Source organism: Plectrocnemia conspersa, unplaced genomic scaffold, assembly GCF_051122295.1.
Source record: "Plectrocnemia conspersa isolate PC_06_02 unplaced genomic scaffold, ASM5112229v1 ptg000006l, whole genome shotgun sequence".
Classification (NCBI taxonomy): Eukaryota; Metazoa; Arthropoda; class Insecta; order Trichoptera; family Polycentropodidae; genus Plectrocnemia; species Plectrocnemia conspersa.
The window spans coordinates 15,204,134-15,228,311 of record NW_028277170.1 but is presented as its reverse complement, the minus strand read 5'-3'; the positions used below and the strand labels follow the sequence as shown (position 1 = coordinate 15,228,311).

General features: G+C 30.5%; 1 protein-coding gene across 7 annotated transcripts in view; it reads right to left on the bottom strand.

Annotated features, from left to right (window-relative positions):
• trio (trio Rho guanine nucleotide exchange factor) overlaps nucleotides 1–24,178 on the bottom strand; it is a 323,623-nt gene that overhangs the window by 192,045 nt on the left and 107,400 nt on the right. For all 7 annotated transcript variants that reach the window (XM_088188191.1, XM_088188194.1, XM_088188195.1 and 4 more), the window contains exons 13-16: nucleotides 1,890–2,052; nucleotides 1,700–1,831; nucleotides 1,444–1,630; nucleotides 1,084–1,312 (exon numbers count right to left, since the gene is read on the bottom strand). In XM_088188191.1, coding sequence (XP_088044317.1) covers nucleotides 1,084–1,312; nucleotides 1,444–1,630; nucleotides 1,700–1,831; nucleotides 1,890–2,052 — 711 coding nt within the window. The remainder of the gene's footprint in view (nucleotides 1–1,083; nucleotides 1,313–1,443; nucleotides 1,631–1,699; nucleotides 1,832–1,889; nucleotides 2,053–24,178) is intronic.

Genomic DNA, 24,178 nt, shown 5'->3' with positions numbered 1-24,178 from the left:
TCCAGCGTGTGGTCGACTGGCGCCGTAAACAGACTGACTGCAAAATTTTGCTAACATGCGAAAATTCGTGAACGGACACCGTAATGTGTTAATTGTTATCATTTGTTGCCCATCGAAGTCAGGCCCCATCATATTTTTTTATATTTACCGAAAAAATTAAAATTATTATGTCTGTATATGAAGCAATGGGGCCAGATTAAATGGGCCCATCAGCAGCAATACAATTAAGTCCAGTCAAATGAGGATTTAACCTCGGAATGAAAGATAGAAAGCTGAAAATTTGCACAGACTTTTGTTTTGACATTCTTAAGATGGGCTGAAAAGGCTCATAAGATCGAGTGTCCGCTAGTCAAGACATCAAAGGTCACAAAAATTGTTGTTTTTTTTGCAAATATCTCGCTTCATATGCGTTACACGTCATTAGATGTTTTACAAAACTTGTAGAGAATAAAATTTTCTATAAGTTTGGTAAAATTCATTTCTTTATGTTTAACAGTTTTCTAAATATAGCACGGAGAGCGGGAAGCGCGCACCCGTTTATAGGATGACACTATGTAAACTACAGAGCCTGATGCCTAGTACTCTTTACAAAGTTAATTACATAATAAAAATATTATTATTTATAATTATTTTTATAAATTTATGGGACAATATTAATTAAAATTTTAAATTAATAAAATAAAATATTTTAAATACATTATAAGTAATAAATATGATTTATAAATAATAAATCACAAAATATTCCATTCGTCTCCACACCACCTTTGAGGTAAAATGCAAGGTGTGTTTTTATTTAGACAGGGTAGACCTAGTCCATGTTGTACCGATGTTACCGTTTGAACAACCTCCTATATTCTCAAATCAATATATTTTTCGACATTAAATTGTATATGAACATATTGTGTTTATTTGGTTTAATTGGGATTTTTTGTAAATATCAAGAAGCATTGTATATAAACTTGTCAAATAGTATTACAAAAGTAAATCAAATATATTTTATACTAAATTTTAATTTTTGTCATGATAGTGAACTTTTATATTAGTATTCAAATTAAAGTTTAATGTGAAATTAGTTTTAAATACCTAATTGTTTGTGGATCATAGTGATTTGCACTAACAAGTGCATCGGCTCGATATTTAACTTGAACAGCACTAGCGTGCGTTCTTTCCACTGCAACTTGGAATTGATCATGTTCTCGCCTCAATCTTTCAGCGTCTGACAAATTCCCAGGTACGCTGAAAGACGCCGCCAGCATTGCTTCGCCATTTCTAATCCAGCTGATCACTTGCTGCGCTTCATTTTGAAATTGTCCTGAAAATAATTGTACAACACCAATAAATAACATTTATTTATTATAATTAAGACTTTAATTTCGAATAAGTATAATGCTTGTTTTATAGTTTAGTGACATTTTTTACAAACCAAACGTTAAATACACTCACCTAATTGAACGCATTGCTCTAATTTAACGCGTTTCATTTCTGCTAGATCTTCCAAGTCTATCTCGCGCTCGTGCAAAAATTCTAATAGCACCTGAACCCGAGTTTGTGCATTGTATTGTGAATCAGCCATAACACAAACTCCGGAAGATTCCAACACAGAGGCCAGTTCCTGCCCCTGTTGTAGCACCTGAAGAATATTTTTAATAAAAAGTGGTAAACTCGATTCTAATTTATATTAGTAAACTACAAATCTAACCTGAAAAGTAGTGTTTTGCATTTGAGTGACACTCTCATTGTGTAGTCTCAGCAATTGTTCAGCCTGTTGCATATCTCTGGTAAGTTCGCTGTGCTGGAGCTCTTCAGCCCACATTTCCAGCTGAGACGACACCTTAAATTAAAATATATGATTAGAAATAATTTTAAATTGAACAGATTTAAAATCTTACCTCTAATGCATCTCTTTCAAATATTCTCAAACGCAAACATAAGTCGAGACGATGCTTTCGGGCTGCCCATAGATCATCCAATTCTGCTCTTCTCTGTCTTAGACGATCCAAAGCGCTCTCAACAGCTGCAGCTGATCCAGTGCTGTCCATATCGTTCATACATCTAAAATAAAAATAAAAAAACATATAAATAAAATGCATTAAGTTTTTTTAGTTATCAGAATAATATCAATAATTATTTATTATCATTAATACTTTATGTTTATATAGCCTAAAGAAACTATTTTTTTTAACTATGAGCTTTTTTCATTCTTCATGAGGTACATTAAAGCTTTAACTCACAAACTGTGAGGTACATTTCATTTTGGATTCCCAGAGTTAAAGGACTACAACCGGTAGGTGGGCGGTGGTTAGTCTCCTAGTCGACCGACCCCAGGAATCAGCTGATATTCAGTCTCGTCCTGCGATATCACGCTACTCATCGGTCTCAGCACGAAAGATCCGAACTACTTATTTTTATTTTTGTATTACAAGTTTGACCATCATTACTTGGGCGGATTTCATAAATTATGTCACAGGTTTAGAGGGGAGAGAAGTCAGCGGAATTGTGAGTGTGAAACAAACAGGAGTTTATTCAAAGACATAGTACGGAGAAAATATATTGTATTTTTTATTTTAGCTAAGGGAAAAAATTAAAATCCCAAAATATTTTGGTAGTAATGAAAGTATAATCTATTTAGTAAATATTTGTGTGGCATTATTACAATAGATAATATAAATTAGTGAATTTTGATTTCAAGGTTCGCCGATTTATTATTGTTAGTGATACCCACCAGCAAAATAAGTATGTATAGTAATATTAATTTGGAGCTATATACTTCAATTTAATGTCATGTTTTTTTAATTAAATAATTATTATTATTATAGTTTGAGAATCTCTATCGACGACGTACATGCACATGCGAATCGTTTTAGTCAATTCTATATAAAAAAAATCGGGACAAGTGAAATTTTCAACGCATAAGGCAAAAACCAGTATTGGGTTATTAGAACCATGTGATTCCAAACGATTGACTACTAGTAAATACTAGTCATTATAACATTGTACACACACTATTTTATGAGAATGCATATACACGCATACGTATACATTTCTGGGTCGTTCTCGCTTTCAAACGACATGTCTAACGTCTTGATCTCTAAAAGTCGTACAACGTGCTATTATAAATTAATTAAAATTGCGTGGGTGGATTTTATAAAAGCAGTTAAAAATAAATGGAGTATATTTAAATGGTGCATATGTGTTGTATGTTCATTTCAATGCGTTCACAATAACAAGATTATTAAACCTGATAAGTGAAATTAAATGGGTAAAATTTATTAATGCATATTAAATACTGAATTTTTTTGATATCAATGGTTATTATAAAAAAAAATTTTTACAATTTCCTAAATTTATATAGTTTATCCTTTTATATTATATATTGTTCTCGTCTTGCGTTACGGATGCATTACGTCAAGTTTTGCTATTTATTAGAGAGGTTCTAGTTACAGATTTCGATTCATATAACAGATAAGCTCATTGGAAGTGGAATTAATTTCATAATAATAAAAACGTGTCGGTCAAACACATCAGAGCTTGTATACAAACTTTATTTTGTTAATATTAATAGATATCACAATGAGGAATAATGACGGGAATTATTAAAATATGTTTTTTTTAGTTTTGGTCGGTTTTATTATTTAGATAATTCCAAGAGAACAAATAATTATTACACTATCCTAAACATATCTATTATCATGCTAGTAGAAAGCCACTACGCTGTAATTTATTCCCGTTTAGGTAAAATACTACTATAATATTTACTAAGTAAATATGTAATGGGGCCTTAGGAAGAAGATTATTTATTATCTAACCAATTGATCGTTAGCTCTCGTGGTAAATGTATGTATACAAATTATATGTAATGCTAAATCGTCCACAATTTAGTTCGACTACAATTTCAGTAGTATTGTGTATACGTCAATTAGGTTGTCGACAAGACAAATTTTACGGTCTCTATGTTATTACTAATTATCAGTTCGGAGAATATTTTAAAAATATCGAAAAGGGTGCAATAAATAGTAAAAAATACCCTTGGTGAATATCGAGTGTTTATTGCGTGAAATTATGGATATTACCAGTGAGTATTTGTGAAACATTTAATAATAAATAAATGTTGACAACCTTTATATATGAATAAAGGAAATGGGTGTATGAAATCGTATACATGCCAAAAATCCGTTATTGACCAAAGATATGCCAATCAACACAAAATATGTACTGTTTAAAAAATAAACGGGTCAGATGGGAGGCATTACGTTCGAAATATATGTCGAAAAATGTATCAGGCAATTGTGCGAAATCTGGTGAATTTTATGGTTTTGTATCTCTTCGAAAGAAAATTATTTGAACGGATTTGGATTGCGTTTTTGCGATAATCGAGTGGAAACAGTCAATATTTTTTTATAAATTTGATCAATGCAGATTAACAAATCAATAAAAGTAATACTTTATTCAAATATTTCAGAATATAAGGAAAAAGATTTGATTGGCCGTGGAGTAGTTCTTATTAAACCGATATAATATCTTTAGGTCATATTTAAGTGAAAATATTCGATTGCACGATTGTACTTATAATGTAGTGTAATGATTCTAATGCCTATTTTTTATTAAATTACTAGTAAAAATGCTCGAACGTGTGAGCTTGTATATCGTGTATATTACATTAGATAGTTTATTAATAATAATATATAATAAATGATCAATAAAAGTTAAACGTATCTTACGTCGATTGTCTACATAATAAAATAATATTGATTATATCTATTATTATTTTAGGTTTTTATTTTAAAATAAGACAGTTTTATTTTGATAATCGTGTTCGTTGTAAAAATTGTGCAGATGTATTACAATCATAGTTATAGCAAACACAGATTAATAAAATAACCAATCAGAAACCAGATCTTGGTCACTAGATTGGCTATTATTTAATGTAGATTAATTGTTCCTGATAGTCGTTCATTTATGTATTATCAAAATAACACAACCTATTTTATTTTCAGATATAAATAAATACACATTTTAATATGAAACGAAGATTGGTATTAATTTATGTAATTGAAAATAACAAAAAATATAAATATTTTGTAGTTGATAGTATATTTTACATAAAAGTAAGTAAATTATACTCATGAAGGTATTCCTTGTAAAGCATAAGAATTCGTTGTTTTTGACAGACAATCATTATATCTGATCTAAAATTTGAAAGTTATTTATTATCATCTCGGATGGTTGAACTTTAGACAAGTAAAACTTTGAATTGCAAAAATTTAAACAATGTTCCACTTCACGCACAAAACCTTATGCGGAACCGCTCTTTAATTTCGTATGCGTATAACTGCGAATCTACATTATATTTCCTATTTGCTATTTTAAAAAAAGATTACTGTTATTTTATCAGATGTGATTATATTTAGTGAATAATTAAAACATGGTTATGATTTTTTTATAGCGTCGTTTTTGCCTCTCGATCTGCATATTGTGGTATTTTATTGTATAGTATACTATGTAGTGGCTTTATGGGACAAAATTCAAAAGTAATATGTAGATAGATATGTAGGTCAAGGACAAGGAAAATTCATGACCATGGCTGGAGCATCACAGCCGAAATATAGAAATGTAAGTGTAAATCGCGATGAATCCCGAGATTCCAATAATAGTAATACTCGCGAACCTCTAAAAAAAACATATTATATATGTATGTATATAGACGCAAATATAAATAAAATATAGCAGCATATTACGTGTATTACTCTTTATCTTTAATTTATGTAAATTTCAAGATACCGATTGATATCAAATGTGAAATGAGTACGAGCCTATGAACGGAACGGCGTCAGTATAATTACTAAAAATATGGCTGACCATCCGAGCATTATACTGTATGCTTTGATATGATGTGTTGTACATTTCATCCACAGAAAGCAGTATTGATTATATATTGTTTATATATAGATTAGATAAACAGAAGAGAAAGGGAGTGACAGTAAGAATACAAATCAAGAAGATACTAACAAATATAATATAGATCAGTAACAAGACGGAACTGATTTCTGTTGTACTGGACTACACTCGATTCGAATATGTACAACAATATTTTTTAGTCTTACAACAATAGTCATTTGAAAAATTTGTACACAAAAGAAATTGAGAATCACAGATTTTTTTAATAAATAAAAAAAATGATAATCCGTTTTGTAAGGATATTATGCATAATTTAAAACCAACTAAAAATTGATAGTACGGATTATCAGTGCCTTATCTTTCTAGCTTTGGCCCAGATAATCGAGAGTATATTGCAGTTGAATAAATTTAAGAACATTCGAGTTATAAATAAAATTGTGTAAGTCAAAAACTTAAGTTAGTGTAGAAATTAAGTAAGTGTGTTTAAAATTTGAAAATGTTGTAAAATTTAAGTTAGTGTGTAAATTATATGAGTCAAAATATTTTTAGGTTCAGATATGAAGATTATGCTGATTATATATAATAATTAGTTGTTTTCTAATAACTTTTGCTTTGGCAAAATACACAAGGATAATTTTAAACTGCGTTTTTATGATTGAATATGATATACAATAAGTGGAGTTTTCGAGTTTAAGTCTAGAGTTCCGCAGTATTTATTTTTTGGAACCTATTTTCCATTTTCGTAAGCGTTATATACTTAGATTTACGAGATATTTCACGGAACCAATTCAGCATGCACATCGTGAGAATGTTGTGTTAATAAATAAAATAATTGTTATTAACAAAAAAAAAAAACTACACATGCTTAAAGAAAACTAATAACATATTTAAATATCATAGTACTTTAAATAAAAATATACTATCAATCCCAGAGAATTAAGCATTAATTTATGTAACATAACCAGTCGTAAACGTATGAATAGTCCGTCCAAGATGTTAACGCTTAACATCGTTGTGTTGTAAACAAGGGTGCGTGTACGCATGCATGCATACATATACAGTTTTCCGCGAATTTATTTACACCGATAAGAGAACGTTACCAATACTAAATCAGGGCTGTTTTAAGGGTAAGGTGACCATACGTTGGAAATTGAATTGAAAATGTTAATATGTTATATTTTTATTATAAATTATTTTCATGTTGTGTTATTTTTTAATTAACATAACAATTCCTGTAATATTCTATTGGTATTTTAAAAAAATATTATATTAAACAGATATTCAACCTGGAGAGTGATTCCAAAACTGCTATCATGTTTTCGAGTTAAATATGTATATAAATAAATAAAATAAGTAAGAAATTAAATTAAATAGGAAAAATTAATTGAACATAAAATTTCACATGGTAACCCTATTATATTCTCTCACCTATACTGTAGCAATGAGCGTTCATATCTTGGACGGACTGTACATATACATATGTATTTTATAAATAAAACTGACTTTTTAAAGCTTGTCAAAAATAGAGTGTTGAAAAATAACGAATATTGCTAAGCTGTTTAAATGGTCAATGATTGTAATTAAAATATTTTAACAGAAAGTCATATTAATTCTATAAGTTAACACATTGCCTGTAGCATAAGCATTAACTACAAAAAATATGTGATTCGCTCATATGCTTCGTTTGGTGCCATTGTATTGTAATCGATGCTCAATGGAATGCTTGTGAGAAAATGTATTATATTATTACAATTATGTCTATCTGTGCTGCTCTTTTCTCACGCACAAATTATTATATAGTATACTCGCTCCACGTACGCATTATTTAACCGCGATAATTAAACGATGCATTTCCTGTTCTCTTCACGCTCGTCTCGTATTTGTTTCTCTGTATTTTTTGCATCACTCGAGATGCAAAAAATACAGAGATAGAGAGAGAAAGATCACTAATTGCTGTATCGTGAGGAGTTCCAATTAAACTTATCGATTGGTTCTATGTTTTGTATGTGTACTTTCTCCATAGCACATATAACCATCTAAGTGACCGATAGGTAATATTTAGCAAGCAGGGCGTGGTATAATTAATTGCACATCATTACCAAATCGACTGTTATATTATTTGCAGTAAACAGTGCTTTTAATAAATGGGAAGATGTTCATAAAATTGTATATAACGAATGCGTAATTCGTCCTTGGCAGCTCACCAAGGACGAAAGCATTTTGCGTTCCCCTTGTGTGGAATTGGCAGCCCATTATTTCATGCTTCCCCTTCAAGACCACGATGTGAATAGAAACTAGGGGTGTAAACACACCTGCTTTAAATATTTGTCAACTAATGAAATTGAATAAGGGAGACCGATTCTATATATACTTAATCACTGAACAAGTAGAGTTATACCGAACTACTGTAACTTAGTCAATAAAACACTCGATACAAATAAAATATAAATAAAATAAGAAAGATCACATTGGATACCTATAAGTATCGCCTTAATATTTAATGGAAGAAGATTACATTTTTGGATGCACAACATACACAAGTGTTTTGGAATGACATCAGGTAACACAAAATCCGAGCTTAAAAGTTGAACCGAGGATCGCATCTACAATATTACGTATAATACACATAATACCTACTTTTAAGCTGTTCCTAAATATACATTTAAAATGTACAATAGGGCGAAAATAAAATAACTTTCTTAATTTATTTCTCAATTTATTATGGAAAATAACAAAATTGTAAAAATAAAAACTCAAATATTCTACTGTTAAAAACCCATAACGAAAACTAATTTAGAAAAGTGTGAGATGCTAGCTAGTGGTTTTTCGATCCTATACTTATATAAAAAATAACATGTGTAATTGGTAAAAATTAACAAATCAGTGATAGATGATCAGCAATTAGCGTAGTAAACCCTCTAGAAATTCCTAGTTGTAATAAACGTTTATATGAAAAAACAGTGTACTACAGGTGAAAGTTTTTATACAAAACTTCGTCCACAAAGATGCTGATGTTCTTTTATTATTACGTTGCTTGTTTAAATCCATCCTCGAATTAATTTAGAAAATGATAATAAGCACTATTTTGAATTATTTAAACGTATTATATAATAGTTTTACATATAGAGCGTTAGTAGACATTATTATCAATGAAAATCTAAATGACTTTGAAAAGGCGCACAGGGCAATATTGAAACGGAAGCAGCTGATAATGAAAGTCTCATCGTCATGGTCTTGACAGTGAAAAAATATTATGAAATAATAATACACATATCCGTGGCAATTCACAGAGAACTGTTTTGGAAAATTGTTCTGCTCTATCTAACAATGTCTCTCTTTCTGTCAAATTAAAATTTCGTTTTACGTATTCCGTATAATTATTTAAAGTATTTATTATTTGTTTATAGACAAACAAACTGATACTTGAGATATATTTTAATCACTTTGGATAAGTATGTCGTTAATTTTTGTAAATAAATAATGTTAACATATTTGTATAAGATTTTTTATTAAATTTATTCTATTATTTAATTATTTAACTTAATACATATACTTTAACAAATACGACTTCATAATTTATTAATAAGAACTATTCTTGACAGTTTGACAGTTATTATTACAGCAAAGTTGTGTTTATAATAGCCATAGATGGCCATGTACAGCTTTACTCAGTATAAGTTTCGAACTTTCGACTTCCTACCTGGGCTGTCACGAGTGACAGCCGCGAAACTAGTAATGGTCTACAGCAGCGTTGTCCACCTTATCTAATTTTATTTTTTTAGCATTTCGGAGGAGAGGTAATTATTATACTTTATTTATACGAAGAAAATAAAGTCAAAATTCATAAATAACTACTACTAATAATAATAATCAGAACCTTATCACACATTTAATATAAATATAGACTATTTGCTGTATTGATGCTGTAGAACTTTACAGCATCAATAATAAATTTAAAAAAACTGATAAGGAACGTAGCGGTTCGCCGCGCTCCGCGTACCTAAGAATTACTCCCACAGGAAAAGATTAAAACACAAAAAAATAAAATATATACTCAATTCAAGTTCGTAAATTATTTCTAATACTTAAATATATATATTTTCTCTAATAGTTGGGTCATTTAAGCTCTTTAACGCTAGGTAATTATCTAATTCCACTAAAAAATAAGCAATTATGCAGAATCACTTATGTCTTTACTTTCATCGGTTGCCAGTGAAAATGCCCTTTCTCTTTTTTTTTAGTTTAAAAAACATTTGCTACTAAGTCTTCGATCCGTCTCATAACTGTATAACTGTAACCGTTTTATCAGATAAACCCTCATTGCCAAAATATGTATGTATATTAGCTGCGGCAACGTTTTGAGTTGTATTTTTTTTTAAATATTTTTAGTAAGCTCTTGAACTTTTTTTTACGCAATTTTCCTCGAATTTTTTTAAAATTTTTACGTTATTTATTAATGTAATGCCATTTTAAATTGTAATCTTTGATTACAGTTACAGTTTTTTACATATAAGACAAATACATTTACTCCCGCAAGATATAAAAAAAAATCTACAGTCCATTGTTCCTTGAAAATACGACAATCACTATCGGATATAGATTTATTTGAACATAAAATAAGCGCATTTTGGCTCGAACTGGCCCTTAAATTATTTAAAAAAGTTATATTTGGCCCTCGGCCTAAAAAGTTTGAGGACCCCTGTTATAATGCATTTAAATGGCACGGGATTGAAAAGAGAACTTAAGCCCGACGTTAAGGAACGGATGGTCATTGAAATCCTTTATTGACAATGTAAGTAACCGTTAAATTGACCTATTTTAAAAGTTCAAGTGGTAATGAACCGTAGGTTATCTGCAAAAGCGTGTCAATGTCGCGACCCTAGAAAAAGCAAGAGTTTGAAAATATTGTTTTACCTGCATTATTTCGCCGAAGGACAGACAAGGCGAGAAACGCGCGCACGTTTGCTCAACAGCCAAAGACGACTAAGTGCCGGATCGTGTCCGTCATTGTGATGATGTTGATGATGATGATGACAAAATGAAATTCTGCACGGTCGCATTATGGTACGGGTAGCAATCACAATATGTCTTTTACATGCCAACAAAAGAAGGAAGTGCCGATTTGGCTTTGGGACAAACGCACATGAAAATGAAATCCTTACCGAACGGGCGATTCGCTATAAAATCGTGAGACAGACAATGAACGCGATTGATTTGGAGACAATGTATAAGTTTGCACGATGCCATGTGACGTTAGACAGTATAAGGTTAAAATAATGCATTTACAATTATCTCACAGCTTGTCCTTATTTGAGTTGCGAATGGAATATTAATAAAAATATAACTTTTTATAGAAAGTCTGCTGTATTTTCTAAACGTATCATGTAAGTTTGTAATTTGATATTTAATAAAATCTTCCGTACTTACAATACATTACTTTAAAAGGCAATGAAATCAATTGTTCAATTGAAGAGATGATGCCAGTTATCTAATTGAGTTCTTCAATGTTGATAATCCTTTTATTCTGAGAAATTTTGATTTACCAAAATTGTGTAATGGGACGTGTTTGATTGTGAAAGAGCTGCACACATGCATATGTAATTAATACAACGTAATTAACTAAAGCATTTAATAGCGAGAATGTATTTATTCCAATATTCTGAATAATCAATTTCTAAACTGCTTTGCCTTCAGCGTTACAATAAAAAGGTTCTAAGACACTATGTGATCAAAAAATAAATGGTTATCTTATGATCAATTTAATGTCACTAAGACCTAGAAAATTAAAATTATACATCTGTATTTTTATAGTTTCAAAACTCATCTAATATATTATTTTCAGTCGATGGAATTTATGAGAAATTAATATAAATAGTCGATTTTTAGTATAGAAATTTGCATATATATAAGAAATAATATTGCAATTTGAAAAAACTGTCTTAACAACTTTCTTTTTCGAATGCGAGCGAATCTAGACAAAAAGAAGTAATAATAACCATTTAACATATAAATATTAGTTAACTAGACCGAGGTCTACTGAAACATTGGACACGTTATTATTATATTTGCTAAAAAAAATCAATATGTACAGTGACCGTGTGTATACCGTGAACAATTTTTATGTTCAACAACACATTCGTTCCGAAGAATTGGCAAACGTATCTTTTAAGTTAATCATTTTGTCAAGTTTAACTTATTCATTGTACTGTAATTTTGTTTTACTGTAAAATCCGAATTCGTCATAGAAGTAGCCCAAAAAAAATATCAAGTGCATTTTTTGATATTATGTTTAGAAATCTGCCAATAAGTAGCTCTCAAATAAAGCATTTCATTGGTCGTCTTTCGCCCAATAATATATATTTTTAAACTATTTCCATATTTATTAATTTTAATTAAATTAAAACCATCGTGAACTAACAATGCGTCACGTTGGTCAAAAACGATATATAGTAATAATACAATACACGAAAAATACAAAGTAAAAAATAAAAAAAAACATTAATTATTAAAAATATATGATACGAACTGAAACAGCTTTGTATCTGATATTAAATAGAGCAATGTGCAATGCCAGCGTATATGCTGTAAAAATATTACTTATTATCTGTGTTGACTGTCAGATTACAAATAGGAATAAAAAATATATTTATTTAAACTAAATAAAGGTTATCCCAATGCATCATGATGGTAAAAAAATACAATGTATTATTACAATACAAAAAAAAAAACACTACACATAAAAGTAATTCGATGCCAGAATATTAAGCAGCCTTTTTAATACACATAAGATATTCTCTATAAGGTGTACTATCTCATTATTAGAGAATTTTCAATACCAGATATGTACTTTACTTAATCATCACGATATTCATTAGTGAGATTAGGAAAATCTAGGTAAACCTAATCTGTAATGATTGATCGGAATTAAAATTATATAACAATCACTAATTCCGATCTCTCAGACATGATAGAAATTTAAAAACACTAAAGTCCGTATGGGATTCGAACCCAGGTCTTTCAGGTCGATAGTCAGCGAAGTATACCACTCGTCCTTCGTACTGATGTCTATCAGAACTACAAGAGTTATCCAATTTGGACTTACTACGCTCTTACGAATTTTGACCAAGAGGAGTCCGACACAAATTCAGAGAATCGTGGATCGCAAAAACTGCCGCTTCTCTCTTCGCATCCCCTGATACATTCCAGACACGACATTCAAAGATGAACCCTATCAGAACTACAAGAACTATCCAATTGGAACTTTCTAAGTACGTAGGAACTTCGACCAAGAGGAGTCCGACGCAAATTCAGAGAATCATGGATCGCAGAAGCTGCCGCTTCTCTGTTCCATTCTAGACACGACATCTAAAGTTGAACCCGTTTTGAGCCTATGAATTCACACACAGAAAGAAAACATATAATATAACTAACATATACAGACTGACGGTTAAAATTGTTGCACAAAAATTAAAACAAACAACACTGATACGGTCATGACAATAAGAATTATTAAAAAGAAAAAATATTTCTGAATTTTTTCAATACTTGTTTATTGAGAGTTTCTAAATTATATTTACCGGTTCAAGAAAGCCACGAACTATGGTGTCATAGAAGATGCGAATAACTGATTTTTAATAATAAAACCAAGCATCTTAGATTTTTCGCAGACGTCGTTCACGTGTAGAAAGAACCTCCATTTGCATTCAAAGTAATTCCGCGATCTTTAGTGGAAGTTTCTCTAGCCAAAATATTCTAGCTGAAATGGTGGAAATAATCTGATGGCGAATGAAATCGAGAAAATGATACAATATGGCACTTACTATATCAAAAATCAGACGGTTAACGGAAGCCCATCTCTTTAGATATTTTAAATCATTTTGTAGAGAGAACAGATCAAATGCATCTGAACTATTTTAAATCATCTGCATATTAAATAAAATTTGAATTTGTAACTTCCATATTTAATTGTTAGCTAATTGTTTAGTTTGATTTATTGTTTTCACCAGCAGATTAGCGATTTAATAAATAGTTTTTTTTTACATATATTATTGTTTAGCTTTATTTATGTTACATGTATTTACATTTCGACATACAAATAAATTGCATGCTGCAAGTAAACACGTCGTCGATTCGAAATTCACTCTTGTGCAGTTATATTAGATTTACTTTAGCAAAAGAAGCACTTGTCACAAATGTGCTATCGAATCTTCGAGACACGAACGTGTCTCGATGTATTGAGTGTATAAATGCGATACGCGATCCAAATCTTGTCACGACCAAGACAAATAATTCAATAAGTAATAAATTCAGTTTTATGGTACAACTACATTTGCAATTAATATGTAATAATAAATAAAACACCGAAATGTTTATATTATGTATTTTCGGACTATTATTAAATGAGAGATGCGATGCAAGATGACATTTTTAAACCTCTTTTAATATTACCGCTCATTTTTAATATGAAAAATTCACAGAGCTGTTGTTTTACTAAATAACAAGTCCCTAGTGTAATTTTCTCGGGCGGTTCCTCTTTATTTTATACACTAATGCAATTTCTATTTTTTTTAAATACTGTCGACTCAGCTTACGCGAGCGAAGCTTAAAAAGCGCCTTTTTATACAAACTAAAAAATTGCACAGTAGATTTTTATCTCAACATTTTCATATTCATAATAAATATTTTACAATACAATAATAACCCACTATTCTTAAGAATCAGTTATTAAGACAAAACCAAACTTAAATTTAAATATAGAATGCATTATTAGCATGTCTTGCTTTAGAGCTTTTTGTAGCTTTAAGTTCTTGGTTACGATTTATTATAATTTAATTTAATTTTTAGAGGGATTATTATATGGAATCGTATTATAGAAAATTAAACTAAAACTAATATACTATGTGAAATAAATTATAAAATGTAAAAATACAAATTATTTTTAATTACGATGCATGTATTTTTTTTAAATATACAATTATTAAAGAATATTGTAATAGTATTTATGTATATGTACTTTTGTCGAGTTTCAGTTCTTGCAGCCTGCATCGTAATTAAAATTTAAGCTTTATGCTGGGCTTTCAAGATTAAAATGTCTCGTTATAAAATGGCTCGCTTCAGCTTTATCTCTTTAGTTTTAATTTATAATTTCAAAAATTGTGTACATATCGTGTTAAAACAAACCACAAACGTTTGGTATGATAATATCGCAAACAGGCTAATGTTTTTTTTACTTCGGACTATTTAATTGCCAGATATTATTTTTAATATTTTTTGTAATAAGAAATAATTGAACGTCACGAGTATGTTAAAAGATTGTCGGCAATATTATCATATGTGTGCATTTATTAAACTAATTTTTACAGCACACTATGAAAGTAAATTATTGGAATAGTTGTGAACTTGAAATGCAGTAATCATGTTTGACTACTTACATTAGAAATTTAACTTTTTCAATATCTGACGTGCGAGAGTAGTTTATGCATACCATTCCATAAGAGAAAAAAACATGAAAAAATAAAACTGAAAACGTAAAATAAACATCGACAATTCTTATACTACTTTATTTATAATAAACAAACTCTTAACATAACAGGATATTCTAAAAGAGCTAAATGGTATTTAAAATAACAAGCTACATATGTTTTTTGCTGTACGTAACATGTTTTATAATACTACAGCTGGATATGTAATACACCATAAAGTCCCCTTCTTACGCGGATTATTTCTTTAAAAAATAATTTAAGATCTGGTGAAAAAACAAAAAAAAAGTAAAACATCTCTAATAAATCGCACGAATTATTCAGACATCGCTATGTACGGATTTATATGTTAATTTAATCTCATCTATATAAAGATGGTGAAGAAAATATCAACAGAGAAGATGGTCGACGGGATCGTATATATTTTAATTTGACAAATCGCTGTTTACGTCGACATCAGATAGAGGCAGTAGTACTTATATTATATAAGTTGCCATATCGGAAGCAGCGTATCTCACTCTGAAGTCGGTGTGATGTCAGCTGTCCATGGGGTAGAGGTCGGATCAGCTGACTCTTGGGGTCGGTTGATGAGAATAATATTCTCTCGTCGACCGATCGGTTGCGGGTCATCGTGTAAGTCCAAATCCAAAAGTAAATATAAAGCTCGCAATTCATGCGCCTCAGAATAAGTAAAGTTCACTGTTCACCACAAGAAATTCTAAGTCATATATAGTAGAAATCTCTAGTTTTACTTTACGATTTTGTCCCCCAAGCAGGTGTAACTTTTTTAATTGTATTGTGTCCTCACAATTTCGATTAACGTGAGTGAAAGATTTTACATCCTGAATTTATAGTGTGATGATCAAGATTTGATTTTCATTGTTGCATGAGAATCTCAGTTCATAGTAGATTTTATCATTGGTTAGTTTCCCAAGAAAAAATATGTTTAAATTGCACTGTTCTTAGTTGCACCAAGGGTCGATTTAATATAGAAGAATGTCTTCTCCGCTCGTTACAATATTATTTTAAAAATACATGAAAAAGCATTTATACTTCAAGAAATACAGTTTTATGCATTCTTACGTAAAATGTAATTTGAATTTAATATAAATTGATTTATATATTATATATTAAAAAGCACCGGTTTAATGAACGATTTTAGCAAGGAGGAAAACCAATCGTTTTACAACATGAATGCATTGATTGCATAACATCGGAAGTAATAAACGAACTATTTAATAGTTCTTGGCGTAGTGCCGGATTGTTAATTACTAACCATGCTTGTTTATCGCAATATGGAAACGTTTAACCAAATCAGTTCAACCATAGCAAATCGCACGTGAACGAGCACGTTATTATATTAATTTTAATACAGACATTACCTGTATAACGCATGTTAAATTTATAAAATCTAGGTTAGTATATTAGATTGTGTTTTTAACTGATTTTTATTTGCAATCCCAAAAGAAGCACGATTCGATTTTGGATGTTTAACATCATCAAAATATAAATTAGCAAAATAAATTTACGACACTGTATGTTACGTACATTTAAGGAGGGAAATAGTGCAACTACCGCGACTACAAACATATGTTTAGTATTCGAAGATGATGTGGTTTATAGTTCTACAAGTTTTATTCCGGAAATGTATTCCTGGAAGATGAGCCACACGCAGTATGGCCCATTAAAATTAATGGCGAATGTCTCAAGGCTATGGTGGATGCAAACCCTCGCCTGACCACAAGAAAAATAATGAATAATAAGCAACCAATCGTTATAAGACAACACCATTCATTGGGGATGGTGTTAAAGAAGCGTTTGTGTACCTAATAATAGCTAGACAAACTCGTGATTTTTTAATTACGATAAGACAGGTGATAAAAACGACTCGGTGGTGATCATTAACGAAATTGGGGTGTTAACGACGCGCGAGAGTATGGACTCATATAACCAACATAAGCACCTTTATGCAGAAGGGAAATAGTCCAGTCAAATAAGGCGAAATAAAGGCTAAACCTCGGAATGAAAGATAACAAGCTGAAATCTTGCACATATTTTCGTATTGATGTTCTATGGACAGGGTAAAAAGTCTCATAAAATATCGTGTCTGCTAATCAAGATATCAAAGGTCAAAGGTCACAAAATTTGTTTTTTGCAAATATCTCGCATTTTATGCGTCGCACGTCATTAAATGCTTTACAAAACTTGTAAAGCATAAAATTTTCTACAAGTTTGGTTATAATATTTGTTTTGTATCCTTAACCGTTTTTGAGATATAGCGCGAAGAGTGGGAGGCGTACATCCGTTTATAGAATCCAGCGAGTATTTCTACCTGCTTAACTTGGTATAAGCTTTGAAAAAGTAAGCAATCGTGAAAAAAGTGGTCTCGGCAAGTCGTTTGAACCATAATTTTATTACTTTTTTTATTGTATTATTAGGAATTATGAATGAAATATTGCTCGACTAGAAATTTGTGCGAAAAAATTGAAAGAGTTGAATGATGTCCTTACGGAGTATGTACCAGATGATAAGAAGATCATTTCCAAATTAAGAGAAAAATATTTAACTGACATTATAATTATAACGAAGATTGGATCATTCCCTATTTTTTCTTTTCCCAATGCTCAAGCTTAAATTTTATCCATAGCTTGGTATGAAAATAAAAAAGGCACTTCGGAAGAAGAACACTTGTGCGTAGTGGAAGCTGCTGCGGCGATTATTAGAGAAGATATTCGATCTTCTGTTGTTGAGACCAAGTCCTATCCGCCCCCGAGTAAATATTAATGAAGAAATTCCGAAAACTTTATTACATTTTCTGCAAGAAGTATTATATATGTATTATAAAGAACAGAAAAGGAAAGAAAAGGAAAGAAAGATACATCCATAAAGACTTTTGGATGTTTTGTCAAGTTTAGGTTTTTTCGCTTCATATAGTGATACTGTAAAATGTTAAATTTCAGCTGTTTATCACCCACAGCCTCTTAATCAACCATCAGAGTCAAGTGCCTTAGTACAGTATGCAGCGGATAATGCAGAAAAATATTTATACTCTTGATGGCTATAATACTGTTCATATAATGGGAATGATAAAAATAATAACTTCAAAATCTGAAGTTATATCCGATGACCGCATAAAGAAATTTACAACAAAACCAAGTGCAAAAGAGTTAGCAGCACTATCACATATACCCCTTCTAGTGTATGAAAATCATGTCGTACCCGGATTGAGCAAGAGATTCAAGTTCGAAATTTTAATGATGTAGAAGAACTAACCGAACAAATATTTAATGTAGTTGATTTGTTGTGGATGTACGGAAAGTGAAAAAATATCTCACCGTTGCCAGGGTGGAATGGATTTATTGAACAACTTACAAAAACAATGAGAACTTTGTAACTTCTCGGATTCTGTTTCTTACTTTTATTCATCATCCTGCGAGTAATATGGACACAATTTACAACACATTACAGTGTACTACAAACACTGCCAAGAAACATGAACAAAGAACATGCTTAATAACTTTTGATCAGCCATTGTACATAAAAGCACGTGAAATCGTAGCAGCTTCAGATGCTAAGTCAGACTTGTCCAGAGTAGTTGTGAAACTAGGAGGCTTTCATATGTTTATGTCTTTTATTGGATGCATAGGGTATATAATGAATGGAAGCTGAATCAAGGAAGCTCTCAGTACAATTTATGCTTCGAATTCTGTCGACAAAATGTTGGATGGTCACTCTTTTGCAAGAAGTATCAGAGGCCATACGCTATTAATTTTTGCATTATCGATGATTATTGATTTTTGAAGATATGGAGATTGAAAGTTATAATGCTTTAGATGGGTTCATTCAGCAGATAACAATTTGCGATGTTTCCTATGAAACTGTGGAAAAATGTGCAGGTAGCTCTGGCTCCGTAGTTCACATAGTGTTATCCTATAAACGGATGCGCGCTTCCCACTCCCCGCGCTATATCTCGAAAACCATTAACCATACGAAGAAATAATTTAAAACAAACTTGTAGAAAATTTTATTTTCTATAAGTTTTGTAAAACATCTAATGACATGCAACGCAAAGGAGGCGAGATATTTGCAAAAAAACGGTTTTTATGACCTTTGACCTTTAATATCTTGATTAGCAGACACGATATCATATGAGACTTTTCACCCTATCTTTAGAACGCCAAAACAAAGGTCTGTGCAAAATTTCAGCTTGTTATCTTTCATTCCGAGGTTAAACCCTTATTTGACTGGACTAAAAGCTGTATAGCTGAAAAAGATTTTTCAGCTATGTCAGTAATAAAAATCAAATATACAATTCAAAAAAGCAGCAGCAGATGTCGCACTAACCACAAATTGTAATTTTGAAACATTTAATTTAATAAATAAAATTCTATCTAAATAGATTTTCATTTTTAACTAATGCGTTTTTTATCTATTTCTCCGGACCGAGGGTGTTGAAAAATTGAGAAGCACTGCTGTAGAATGTCTAAGAGAGTCGCGATCGCATCCCTTATTCTCGCCTTTCACGGCCAGAATGTCAGCGCTTAAGAACGCTCCTCCTGCACGAGACATCCAGCTTCTCAGCGAGCTTGGCAAACGCGGATAGAAAAAATACGTGTGATGGTGCTCATTAGGTGTGCAATATTCAATGGTAGTCAAATTTGTATAGTTTGTCTTACAACGGGGTAAATCTGTACCAACTGGGCAAGTCAATCAGACATAAAAAATATATACACGCAAGTATTAACCACCAGACTTAAAATATGAGGATAGGTGACATCTATATAATTTATTATAAATTATTATGTGTAACATAATTTATCATCGATAGTTGTCACTGCAGTTGGGGCCATTCGGGAATTTTTATTTTTATAAATAAAAATTCAAATATCGCTGTCGGGGCTGCAACCTCAGAGTTACTAGTCTGAGGTGTTATGGACTGCGCTAAATAAAAAATGCATGTATACATTAGTTATATACATAGTATATGTTCACAAGTTTAGTTGAATAGTTTTAATAATCATATTTTGTAATATTTATTTTATTTACGATTTATTACGATTAAGAAACGATTGTTAATTGATTTTGAATTGGCCATCAATTATTTTGTTGAGTTGTTATCGTTTAAGTTATTATCAAATAAATTAAATAGTTAAAAATTATCATGTAATCATAGTTATTAGGAAGCGCATGTAGCGCTATCAAATAATGATTTTCAATTTCAAGAATACGAAAATTACCGAGAATCAACATCACTAATCATGAGATATTGAAATTAAATTTAACGTTGAACGTTATCCATCACTGACACACCGATCAATATTAGTTTTAAAAAATACCTCCATAACTTGCACTCGACGTTCTCCTTTTTGTTCCTGTACGTCCTCCTGTGGGGCTTGATCATTGTATTGTAAAAGCTTCATCGATACGATTCAACAGCAATCCGACTAACAAACCGATTGTCAACCAAGTTTCGTCAAAGCACAAACACGACACTCAACTAGGATCGGAAGTAAAAGTAAAAGTGACCGAACTACACCGGAATACAAATCACATGGAGATCCATATAATACACATATTATTCTATGCATTACTTGCTTATTTTATTTTAGCAGTGTGACCGATTTTTTCCCTAAATATGTTTATAAATAATAAAGTGTCTATATAAATATTTAATCTTTAAATACTAACAACATCGTAGTCATGAAAGGTCAATAGGACTAGACCGAGTTGGTTAAATATAAATAACCGAATTGTAAATACAATACAATGGGTATAGGACGGGCAATAAAATGTAACTTTTGAATACAATATTATTATAATGTTTACAATAATAATATAACTTTAAAAATGTTTGATTAACCCGTAAATGCGTTCGTTATGGTGTTAAATAATAAAATCGGAACTGAGCAATGCCTTGTTAACAGTGATTTAAGAAGTTAACCGAATCCGTTAAAATTGATCATGAGCGGAGAGCGCGTGGGACAATAAATTGCGGATGGAGACGATGTACATTAATATTAGGCTCATACAGGATATTAGCACAGTTTCAATGCAATGTACAAGTGTGCATATAAAGTTGGACAAAAAATAAACAGTTTCGAAACTAGTGGACAATCTGACCCTAAATCGGTATTTTCTATACTCGAACGAGAAGAGAATACCAAAATGCGTTGTGCAACTGAAGATTTATATGTGCGATAAACTCTTCATTGAGTCATCAAGAATTATAAATGTACTAATAGTTGGATATTCTATAGCACCACGTAGATACATAAATTTAATTAATTGATTAGGTTTAAGTTATAATTGAATTTTGAACTTTTTATAGAAATTTCTGACTGATGTTATTATCCAATCAGTTGTATTTATTTAATTGTATATTTTACAATTAAAGAAATACAAATTTTCGCTTGCGTTTCAGTGAAATCGTATCCGAATACATTTTTACTGATAGATATGTATTTCTACTAGTGAAAATATAATTTAACTGATAGACGTTAGTGAATTTATATATCATTCTAAAATGTCAATGATACTCAATTTGACAATTGCAAAACGTCCATTTGCTGTTCAGATCTAAACCTAACTTTCTGAACTTTCATTAGGTTAGGTTTGGTTTAATTTATTTTAAATATTTATTTTATATTTATTGTATTTTAGTCTAACGATGTAACGTCACCATTCTGTAGATTTTAGATTCGTGCTCGATATCTTTGTTTTTTGTAAGTCTCACAACTAGAACTAGAAGTAAATAGAAATTGATATATAAATATTTTATAGTCGATTTTTATGAAGCAATTTCATAGTATTTAGCAAGTATCCATAGCTTTGTTAAAACATCAACATTAAGGATAAATATTATTGAATATAATTACTGGTCACTAAACAGCTGAACAAAATAAAACAAAATTACTAACCCAGTGAGCCTTACAAGAATAAAAGTAGTATAACTTAATCAATAAAGTATTGAGCACTGAACAATAAAAGGTTTGCCATAAATATAAGAATATTTAAATCTACGAATGATTCTGTTCTAATTGAGACGAGTCATTGGAAGTAATAAAAATAAACTCAATAAAGGTCCACTGACTCATATATCTTCTTTTCTAGGATATTTCACTTTATAAAACTAGGACGATGATATTCAACACTAAAGCGTAAGTCTTTAATTAGCGCTCGGATACCTTTACGTGTGTTATATGGATAATTGCTATCGACACACTTGGTTCAAGAGGGATGCTGCCAGCCGTGTTATGTATGTATCTGGTTGGCACGCGAACTCAAAAGTCAACAAGAGGAGAGGCGCATCCGGAGAGAACTGAGTACATACTGAATATAAGAAGACGTAAAATATAAATAGAGGGAGACAGGAAGCGTTACGCACAGCAATAAAGGCTCAGCGCGACGACAAAGTTTTCTCGCAAAAATGACGAGACAATCTTCAAAGATAGATAGATGCATATATTTACGTGAAGGATTAACGGTCATATAACTTTAATTACAAGTTTTACGAAGTGAAGAAGTTAAATCGAATATTTAAAAAATAACTCTCTACTAGATAGAAAAGTGAAAACAATACTTATTATTATACATATTTACAAATTGTTCAAATCAAGTATATGCATTGCAGTTATGTTTACCCGTAGAAGAAATAACGCATATGCCTCAAAAATAAACTTACAAGACTCTTGATTCTCAAGATTGTCAAAAATCAGTCAAGTACTTGGGCTATCCTTGGATTTCAAACAAACATGCTTAGATAAAACTGTTCGTAAAGTTAACGCTGCTCCTTCTCGACAATTTTCATTAATAAACGTGAAAGGTAAACTAAATAATAAAAATAAATTGCCCCTATACAAATCGATCATCTGACAAGTAATTTTACATACAAATGTGCAAAAATATGTAATATATGCTTCAAATCCAGCCAATCAAATGCTTTTTGGTTTATCTGCAATTCAATTATTCATCAGAACCAATTAGAAATCAAACATCGAGAAAGATTAAAATATTTATTTTATGACTGCTAGTAGAACGAAAAATAATCGATAACCAGGTAAAATGCTTTACGTCAAGCAATCAAATATTAGTCGGTGTATGATTTCTACAGATATATGATTGTAAGATAATATTTACTTTTACGACTATGGAATCTTTTACATTTTTTTAAAATATGTATCTTAAATGTTTGTAAAACAATAATAAATAGAAACTATAATGCTTGAAAACTACAGGTAAATAAATCAGATGTGTATATGTTTTATTTATTTGGTTTATATGAATACCAAATAATTAAAACATATACATGAATGATTACAGCATATATCTAAAAGATAACTTTTAGATAGATGCTGTAATCATTTTACTACGTAATTTTACTTTATATAGGTAATTCTCTAATGGAGCAATATTGCGAATTACGCGAAAATGCTTCCATTATCTATTAAAGTGTAATAAACACAAGTTCCATAAATATTTTAATACTTTCCATAATAATCTTAAACATAAAATAACTAACAAAATTGAATTTAATGGTATTAGCGAACTAAATCTACGTTTCCGGTTTGCTTTCAATTAATTAAATATTTAATAACACAAAAAATATAACGCCAATTAATATAGAATATAGATCGACGTTTTAACTCATGATTGTCTTTAAATTTTTTTTAGAAACGATATTTTATACAAGTACTTCAAGTGCAAAATACATTTAAAAACGGTCACACTGCCATATAATAGCACTAATCATTATTTACCTAATGATAAATACTAAATCACCAATTATAAACGGTCACGTTATAAAA